Below are 9,700 nucleotides of genomic sequence, written 5' to 3'. Positions count from 1 at the left end.
GAATGGGCGATAGGGGCAGGGGGAGGTGGGGCATGAGAGAAAGAGAGAGAGAGAGAGACTAAAAGAGAGAGAAGAGAGACAGACGAGTTGGCAGGGGGGTAGGGGGAGATGGGGGAGAAAAAGAGAGAGAGAGGAGGAAAAGAGGGAAGAAAGAAATTTTTTTTGCAAGTGTTGCATACATATATTATTTTGGAACGATCAAAGTTGAAAATAGTACCTCAAATAATATTTAAGAAAGTAATATTAAAAGTGTAAAAATAAACTTAATTATATTGTAAGATGGATAATTATTCTGGGTGTGCTCCTACTGAACTGGACTACCAATTTAAGTTCTCAAGTAATGAGTTTCTTAAACATGTACAAAATTAAACAGTGACATGATTATGGAACTTGACATTCAACAGTCCAAAACATCTAAATCAAAATGATGTAAAAAATGAGTCAGAGAATTGGTACAATTTTTATTGAAGTAAGTATTTTCTTTAGAGTCTTTTGAAATATAATCTAAACTTATTATAATTAAATATTTAATAACTAGATGGAAAAAATTAATATAAATATTTAAGATGTATGCATTTGTATATTTACTTTATTTTATAATTTTGAGATACTATGAAATCAAACAATACGAATGTTTATTACTTTTTATTTTACATAAAATTAAAAAAAAGAAATTAATAAAAGAAGGGGTTGGAGGGGTGAGGGGCTGAACGGCAATTTAGGGGTTGGAGTTCCAAGAAAGTGATACTGCACATGTTGTCATCATCTTCATACCAAGAAACAGAAAGCATTCTCTCACTCTCTCTCTTCACTTTGGTATGACTTCTCTCTATTTTCCGATTCGTTTTTCTTTATTCTTCAAATGATTTTGGGCGTTAAATTCTTGATTTTCTTGACCTTCTTCTTTTATTTCCCCAATTTTAATACACCCGGACGAAATGGTCTATATTGATTTGTGTTGTTCGGACGAATGTGAATTCTTTTTCTTCTTCTTCTTCTCCTTCTTTTTTCGGGATGGGCATTTTTTATGATTTTTTTGAATCTTGATCTCATAGTTCTGGGGAGAAATTGTACTAATGATATGGCGCCTGACAAATCCAAAAAATAAAAAAATCCACCGGTAAAAATCCTGAAAACCACCGTCTTCTTTCCCACCATTTTACCCAAAACCACCGTCCAGCCACAGTCGCACGTTTTCAGCTTCTCACCTTCATTTTACATTTACTCTATTCATGTTAGCTTCTCACCCAAGAAAACAGCCGAAAGAAAAAAGGGGGAAAAGATCAGCAGAGAGGGAGTGAAGGGTCAAGGTTAGCATGATGAACCAAAAAGTCTCCAGGACCTATTGTTAAGAATAATGAATTAGTATTTTCATTAACAGCATTTAACCAACCGGGCAACCAGATGCTTCGACCCGCATTGAATGCCGGGCCGCTCGTTGAAGATAAAAGTACATCGAACCCATATGAAGTTTTACCATGAGCCGAATTTATCCATTGAGCAAATATGGGTTCGATCAAAATTTGCTTTTCCGGAGTACCAAAAGCAAGCATGACATCATTATGAACATAAAGCCCCAAGGTATGGAATCCCAGAAAGAGGCTGGCCCAACTTAAATGAGATATGATAGCTTCCTTATGGTCTAACATTCTTGCCAATACATTATCTTCATTTTGCTCCGGGTTGTAATCTCTAATGAAAAATATAGCTCCATGAGCAAAAGCTCCTGTCATGATGAATCCTGCGATATATTGGTGATGAGTATATAATGCAGCTTGAGTAGTAAAGTCTTGTGCTATGAATGCATAAGCAGGTAAAGAGTACATGTGTTGAGCTACCAAGGAGGTAATAACCCCTAAAGAAGCCAGAGCAAGGCCTAATTGAAAATGAAGCGAATTGTTGATTGTATCATAAAGACCCTTATGCCCACGTCCCAATCGCCCTCCCGGAGGAATATGTGCATCTAAAAGATCCTTGATGCTGTGTCCAATCCCAAAATTAGTTCTATACATATGACCAGCAACAAGAAAAATAAATGCAATAGCTAAATGATGATGAGCAATATCAGTCAGCCATAAACTTTGTGTTTGTGGATGGAATCCCCCAAGAAGAGTTAGAATGGCAGTTCCTGCTCCTTGGGAGGTCCCAAATAAATGACTACTTGAATCAGGGTTTTGAGCATAAAGATTCCACTGACCTGTAAAAAGTGGGCCTAACCCTTGGGGATGCGGTAATACATCTAAGAAATTATTCCATCGAACATACTCCCCCTTGGATCCAGGAATAGCCACATGTACTAAATGTCCTGTCCAAGCCAAGGAACTTACGCCGAAGAGTCCTGACAAATGATGATTCAGACGAGATTCGGCATTTTTGAACCACGAAACGCTCAGTTTCCATTTCGGTTGTAAGTGTAGCCAACCTGCTATTAAGGATATGGCAGAAAGAAATAATAGAAAAAGAGCTCCAGTATAAAGATCTTCATTAGTGCGTAAACCGATTGTATACCACCACTGATAAACACCAGAATAAGCGATATTCACTGGGCCAAGAGCACCCCCTCGAGTAAAAGCTTCCACGGCCGGTTGACCAAAATGAGGATCCCAAATTGCATGAGCAATAGGTCTTACATGTAAAGGGTCCTGTACCCATGATTCAAAATTTCCTTGCCAAGCTACATGAAACAGATTTCCGGAAGTCCACAGAAAAATTATTGCTAATTGACCGAAGTGAGAAGCAAAAATATTCTGATAAAGACGTTCCTCAGTAATATCATCATGACTTTCGAAGTCATGTGCGGTAGCAATACCAAACCAAATACGACGAGTAGTGGGGTCCTGAGCTAACCCTTGGCTAAACCTTGGAAATCTTAATGCCATAATGCCTTTCAAATCCTCCTAGCCATTATCCTACTGCAATAATTCTTGCTAAGAAGAACGCCCATGTTGTGGCAATTCCACCCAGAAGGTAATGGGTTACTCCTACAGCACGTCCTTGTACAATGCTCAAGGCTCTCGGCTGAGTAGCAGGAGCAACTTTTAATTTATTATGAGCCTAAACGATGGATTCAATAACCTGCGGCGGAGGGTGATATGAACAAGGGCCTGATGGTGCCCCTGCACAAGGCAGAAACCTCGGGGAAAAACAACAGCGGCTGAGGTACAACGGAGCTAGCCGTTTGCCTCAGTACAGAGAAATCTGTCACGATTTTGAAAGGAAATGCGACTTCTTTAAGCGGCCGTTGGATGAAGAAGGATGATCCGAGCCGTCCAATCGAGGGCACACCTGAATTAAAAGAGGGATTGGGCATTCGAGGCAAGGACGACACTGTTCCCGCAGTGAAATTAGGGCGAGCTGGGGAATTGGGGATTTTGGCAGAAGACGATGCCGTTTTGGGAGCTGCTGAAGGAGAGAAGGAAGGACACGTGGCAGCTTCTGGTGCAGGCGTGGGAGGCAATGTCTGAGCTACGGGAGCTCAGGTTTCTGCAGAAGGAAATAGACAGAGGAAGGTAGCGCGAGCTTGGTCCATACAATTCTAGGCATATTTTTGAGAATTGTAATTTAAATTATTGAAAGTGATGTGTTGGGTGTTTATGTACTGAGCAGGAACCCATTTCCAGTTTCTTAATGAAAATTTTATGAAGTTTCTGTTTCTCTTCTCTCTCTCGTTTTTCTTCTCCATTTTCCCACCCCAATTTTCTGTAAAAACGTGACAATTTGGCACCAGAGCCACTCGATCCTTGGATTGAAAATGGCAGACGGCACTAGATTAAAAAAACTGCAGGAAGCACAAAAGAAAACTGATATCATGCTGGTGGATGAAAGATTAAAAAGACAAGTAGCTGAAGACACAACAATGCCCGTTTTGATCAATTAACAGAGGCACATGAAGGATTACACTCCACTGTGATCAACATTGAGAATGCCATTGTCGCTATGCAACAACAACTTCAGAGCTTAGTTGTTCAGTTGCAGAACTACAACAGGAACAAATCAATACTCGGGGAAGGACTGACGACAACCATGGACAAGGGATCCTCCTCAAGGATAGTTCCACAGCAGACTGAAGGTGGAGAAAACACCAGCTTAAATGAGATGAGTTATAACTCTATTCACAGAATGGAGTTTCCAATGTTCAAGGGGGAAGATGCCAGAGCTTGGATCAGAAGATGCACACGTTATTTTCAGATGATACCCATCCCAGAAGGTCACAAAACAGCATTGGCTTCAATCCATATGCAAGGAAGAGCAGAACTGTGGTATCAAGGTTATGTGGAAAAAAGGGGAGTGCCCACTTGGCAAGAACTCATTGTGAATGTGCTAGAACGATTTGAAAATGTGGACTATGAGAGAGTGGTGACGGACTTTAACAGACTTCACCAAGAAACAACTGTGAACGCCTATCTAGAGAGGTTTGAGGAGTTGGAAGCTCAAATGCTGATTTTCAACAAACACTTAGTGAGGAGTTTTTTATGATGAAATTTATTAGTGGGTTGAATGAAGAACTTAAAGGGCATATAATAACTCTGAAACCCGCAACCCTCAATCAAGCCATCATGTTTGCTAGAAAACAAGAGTCAGTGTACATGCTATCATCAAGAAGTCACAACAGCCCCTGAAGAACAATCTTCTGAAGAATGCTTACAAACCTGTAAGCAAGGCCCCGGCTTACAAACCTTCCTATAAGCCGACCTTCAAGGCAAGAAATGAAAACAGTCAGCCTAGAAGGTTACTTACTGAAGCTGAAATGAGAGCAAGAAGGGAAAAGAATCTGTGTTATAATTGTGATGAGGTCTTTGTACCCGGGCATAAGTGCAAGGTAAGATATTCCTATGTCCTTATGGATGAAGAGGAGGTGAAGGCCTATGAGGAGGACACAGGGCAATTAGAGAGACAGGTAGAAGAAGTAGAAGAGGATGATGCTTCTGTTTCACTACATGTTATATCTGGGAAGTTGAGCCATGGAACAATGAGAGTGAAAGGGAATGTGAATGGGAGAGAGATCCAAATACTGATTGATAGTGGTAGTACCCACAGTTTTATAGATGAAAAGGTAATGAAGGCTTTGGATTTAAAAACTGAGGAGACCATTCCTATGAAGGTAAGAGTAGCTGGTGGTTTTAAGCTGGTGAGTAAGACCCTCTGTCCACAACTTCAGTTGGAAATGCAAGGGAATCAGTTTTCTCATATCCCATCAGGACACTCAAGCTGGGGGGATGTGACTTTGTATTGGGCTGTGACTGGTTGGAGGACCATAATCCAGTCAAGTTGGATTTTCACCAACTGACTATCACGGTGACTCATAAAGGGAAGGAGATCACTCTCAAGGCATTGGCTAGGAAGGGGGAATCTCAAGCTACAACTACAAGTCTCTTGAGTGAATTGCTAGGAAGAAAAACCTATTACCTGGTGAGCCAATTATTTGCTACGCACAACACCACTGATCAGAGGGTTGGAGACCCAATGATACAAGGATTGCTGCAGAGTTATGATGATGTTTTCCAAGAACCCCAATCTCTACCACCTGAGAGAGCCATAAAGCACAAAATTGAGCTCATTCCTGATGCCATAAGAAGCAGCCACCTTACAGGTATGCTTATGGACAAAAAACTGAAATTGAGCAAATTGTACAGGATATGTTGAGGAGTGGAATTATTAGAACAAGTCAAAGTTCCTTTGCATCACCAGTTCTACTTGTTAAAAAAAAGGATGGGGGTTGGAGGATGTGTGTAGATTACAGATACCTCAATAGGCTCACAGTAAAACACAAGTTTCCCATACCTGTAATTGATGAACTGTTAGATGAGTTACATGGGGCCAAGTTTTTCACTAAAATAGACTTGAGGTCTGGTTACTTCCAGATTAGAATGAGGCAAGAGGATATATCCAAAACTAGCTTTATAACTCACAGTGGCCATTATGAATTTCTTGTCATGCCATTTGGATTATGCAATGCTCCAGCCACATTTCAAGCTCTAATGAATCAGGTATTTGAACCTTTCCTTAGAAAATTTGTGTTGGTATTCTTTGATGACATCTTAATCTACAGTAAGGGGTGGAATGATCATCTGCTACACTTGAGGAAGGTGCTGGAATTATTGAGGACGCACAAGCTCTATGCCAAAAAGAGCAAGTGCTCATTTGCTCAATCACAGATAGAGTATCTGGGACACATCATCTCTGATAAAGGGGTGGCTACTGATCAACAGAAAGTCCAATGTATGAGGGACTGGCCCATTCCTACTACACTCAAGGCACTGAGAGGATTCTTGGGCCTAACAGGTTATTACAGGAAGTTTATAAAAGGGTATGGAATTCTGAGCAAGCCTCTAACATCATTGCTGAAAAAAGATGGATTCTTATGGAATAAGGAAGCGAAGATGCATTTAACCACCTAAAGGGTGTGATGTCAACTGCTCCTGTGTTGGCATTTTCTGATTTCACAAAACCTTTCATTGTGGAAACAGATGCATGTGGGAAGGGAATAGGGGCAGTACTAATGCAAGAAGGTAGGCCTATTGCATACCTGAGTAAGGCCTTGGCTCCTAAGAACCTGGGGCTATCCACTTATGAGAAGGAGTTCCTAGCCCTTCTACTGGCAGTCACCAAATGGAAACACTACCTCCAAGGACACCATTTTATTATCAAAACTGATCAAAAGAGCCTCAAGCATATTTTGGATCAAAGGGTAGAATCAGCGTTGCAGCAGAGATGGGTGACTAAACTCTTGGGGTTGAGTTATGAAGTTCATTACAAAAAGGGAATGAGAATAGGGCAGCATATGCTCTTTCTAGGAGGGAGCACACTTTAGTTGAAGGAGAAAATCATGCCATTTCCACTCAACTACCACTATGGATGCAAGAGCTTCAATTAAGTTATGCTGGAGATCCCTTGTTTCAACCCATAATACAGGCAAAAATTCTTGATAACCAGTCTTACCCTGAGTATAAGTTTGAGTCAGGAATTTTAAGGAAGGGAAACAAGATATGTGTGGGTAGTCAAGGGGATATGAGGAGAAAAATCATACATACAGTGCATGATTCAACTTTGGGAGGACACTCTGGAATAACAGGTACTTTACAGAGACTAAAGTTGTTGTTCTTTTGGCCTAATGCTCAAGAAGAAGTTCACACATGGGTGACAGAGTGCGAGGTCTGTCAAAGATCAAAGAGTGAGAACAAGGCATATCCAGGTCTACTGTAGCCATTACCCATTCCTGAACAAGCATGGGCATGTATTTCAATGGATTTCATAGAAGGTCTACCAAAATCTGATGGAAGGAAGTTATATTGGTGGTGGTGGATAGATTAACTAAGTATTCCCACTTCATTGCCTTAAAACATCCTTATACAGCATCTAGCATTGCAAAAATCTTCTTTGAACACATTTATAAGCTACATGGTCTACCTTTTAGTATTGTGTCTGATAGAGACAAAGTCTTCACCAGCCATTTTTGGAAGGAGCTGTTCAACTTAACAGGAGTGTCCGTAGATATGTCCACTGCCTATCACCCTCAGACAGACGGTCAAACTGAAAGAGTGAACCAGTGTTTGGAGACTTATCTTAGATGTATGTGTCATCAGCATCCCAAGAAGTGGTCTCAGTGGATCACCCTTGCAGAGTTCTGGTTTAACACTACCTTTCACTCAGGACTAAAGGCTACTCCATTTGAGGCATTATATGGATACCCCCCAAATCAGCTGCCTATTGGTCCCTATCTGCAGAGTCTCCACTCTGATGTGGATGAATTAATGAAGAACAAAAGTAAGGTCACACAATTGCTAAAGGAAAATCTCCAGAATGCACAGCAAAGAATGAAGACTTATGCAGACAAGAAGAGAACTGAGAGAGAGTTTGAGGTTGGGGACTATGTCTTCCTCAAGTTGCAGCCTTACAGACAGGCTTCCATAGCTCTGAGGAAGAACTTGAAGCTTTCTGTAAGGTATTTTGGTCCTTACAAGGTAATTGAACGGATTGGGAAGGTGGCTTACAAGCTAGACCTTCCACCTGAGTCAAAAATACATCCCATTTTCCATGTCTCACTTTTGAAGAAAAAAATTGGCTCAAAATACATACCTTCTGTAAACTTGCCGGAGCTTGAAGATGAAGTTTACAAGGTTTTTCCACTGGCAATTCTAGCAAGGAGGCTCATTCCCAGGAACAATGTTGGGGTACCACAGGTTCTTATCCACTGGTCTCATTCTTCTCCAGAGCAGGCAACCTGGGAAGATTATCACTCCATGGCAGCTTGTTTCCCAGATTTTGATCCTTGGGGACAAGGAAGAAAAAAAGGAGGAGGGAATGTCACGATTTTGAAAGGAAATGCGACTTCTTTAAGTGGCCGTTGGATGAAGAAGGATGATCCGAGCCGTCCAATCGAGGGCACACCTGAATTAAAATAGGGATTGGGCATTCGAGGCAAGGACGACACCGTTCCCGCAGTGAAATTAGGGCGAGCTGGGGAATTGGGGATTTTGGCAGAAGACGACGCCGTTTTGGGAGCTGCTGAAGGAGAGAAGGAAGGACACGTGGCAGCTCCTGGTGCAGGCGTGGGAGGCAATGTCTGAGTTACGGGAGCTCAGGTTTCTGCAGAAGGAAATAGACAGAGGAAGGTAGCGCGAGCTTGGTCCATACAATTCTAGGCATATTTTTGAGAATTGTAATTTAAATTATTGAAAGTTGTTGGTATATATGTGGCCCATGACCCAAACTATCAGTAGGCCCATTAGCTCGGCCCACTAAAACCTTGACCCATTCGGATGGCCCTCACCCGACCCAGAACCCGACGCTCTTGATCGGACCCAGGTAACACTACTTATCTAACCCTAAGTCAACTCTCTCTCTCATTTCACCCCTCTGCGCCGCTGCCGATGAGAATTCTCCCTCTCTTTCTTCTTGTTGCCTTCTATGGCGGATTCATGTTACCTTTTCCACCACCGTTAATGGTGGTGGCTTTCCTTAGCCAAACCAATGGCTAAAGGAAAGCCACCCCAAAACCCTCTTGTCCAACGGCTCTATTTCTCCATATAAATAGGGGCCTTTGTACTCGGGTGAGAGTGAGAGAGAAAAACCGAGCACTCCTTTGTGAAATACTCCTACCCTTCCGGTTCTGTGTGAACGGCTGTGAGGCGGGTTTCCTGTTCGTGTTCTGTGTGAACGGCTGTGAGGCGGGTTTCCTGTTCGTGGTCTGTGTGAACCACCCTCGGTGTGAGGTGCAACCGTGGGCCGAGTTTCTGTGAGTTCGGAGCTCTGTGACCCGTGACCCTAGTTTCTGCTGAATCTGGCTTGTTCCTGAGCCGCCATTATAATCACGGTTTCTTATTCACTTATCTCTTTTATTTACTTTGTGTATTGTTCATTATATTTGTAATCTCGGTTTGTAATTTTAAAGGAGTTTCGTACTCCATATCAAGTGTAATAGTTGGTTAGGCTTTGTTGAAAAAGGGATACCACCGTGGGTCTCGTACCCAACAAAAGTGATGTGTTGGGTGTTTATGTACTGAGGAGGAACCCATTTCCAGTTTCTTAATGAAAATTTTATGAAGTTTCTGTTTCTCTTCTCTCTCTCGTTTTTCTTCTCCATTTTCCCACCCCAATTTTCTGTAAAAATGTGACAAAATCCAAGAAAGGAAAACCCCACTGGCAAAACCTCCTACTCACAATCACATGTTGGTAAAAAGAAATTACAATCTCTCTAGGT

The 9,700-nt window shown here is 41.8% G+C and overlaps 1 protein-coding gene across 1 annotated transcript; it reads left to right on the top strand.

Annotated features, from left to right (window-relative positions):
- Window positions 1-3,245: 3,245 nt before the first annotated feature.
- On the top strand, window positions 3,246-8,402 carry LOC148787759 (uncharacterized). The gene is made up of 8 exons (XM_088881359.1): window positions 3,246-3,453; window positions 3,881-4,458; window positions 4,568-5,243; window positions 5,309-5,590; window positions 5,803-6,282; window positions 6,372-6,715; window positions 6,913-7,192; window positions 7,354-8,402. The coding sequence occupies exons 1-8, from the start codon at window positions 3,246-3,248 to the stop codon at window positions 8,400-8,402; spliced, it is 3,897 nt and encodes a 1,298-aa protein (XP_088737485.1).
- Window positions 8,403-9,700: the final 1,298 nt, after the last annotated feature.

Source organism: Sesamum indicum, linkage group LG6 (genome assembly GCF_026168435.1).
Source record: "Sesamum indicum cultivar Baizhima isolate 11 linkage group LG6, ASM2616843v1, whole genome shotgun sequence".
NCBI lineage: Eukaryota > Viridiplantae > Streptophyta > Magnoliopsida > Lamiales > Pedaliaceae > Sesamum > Sesamum indicum.
Note: the sequence above shows the minus strand (reverse complement) of the source record. Positions and strands in the feature narration are given on the sequence as shown.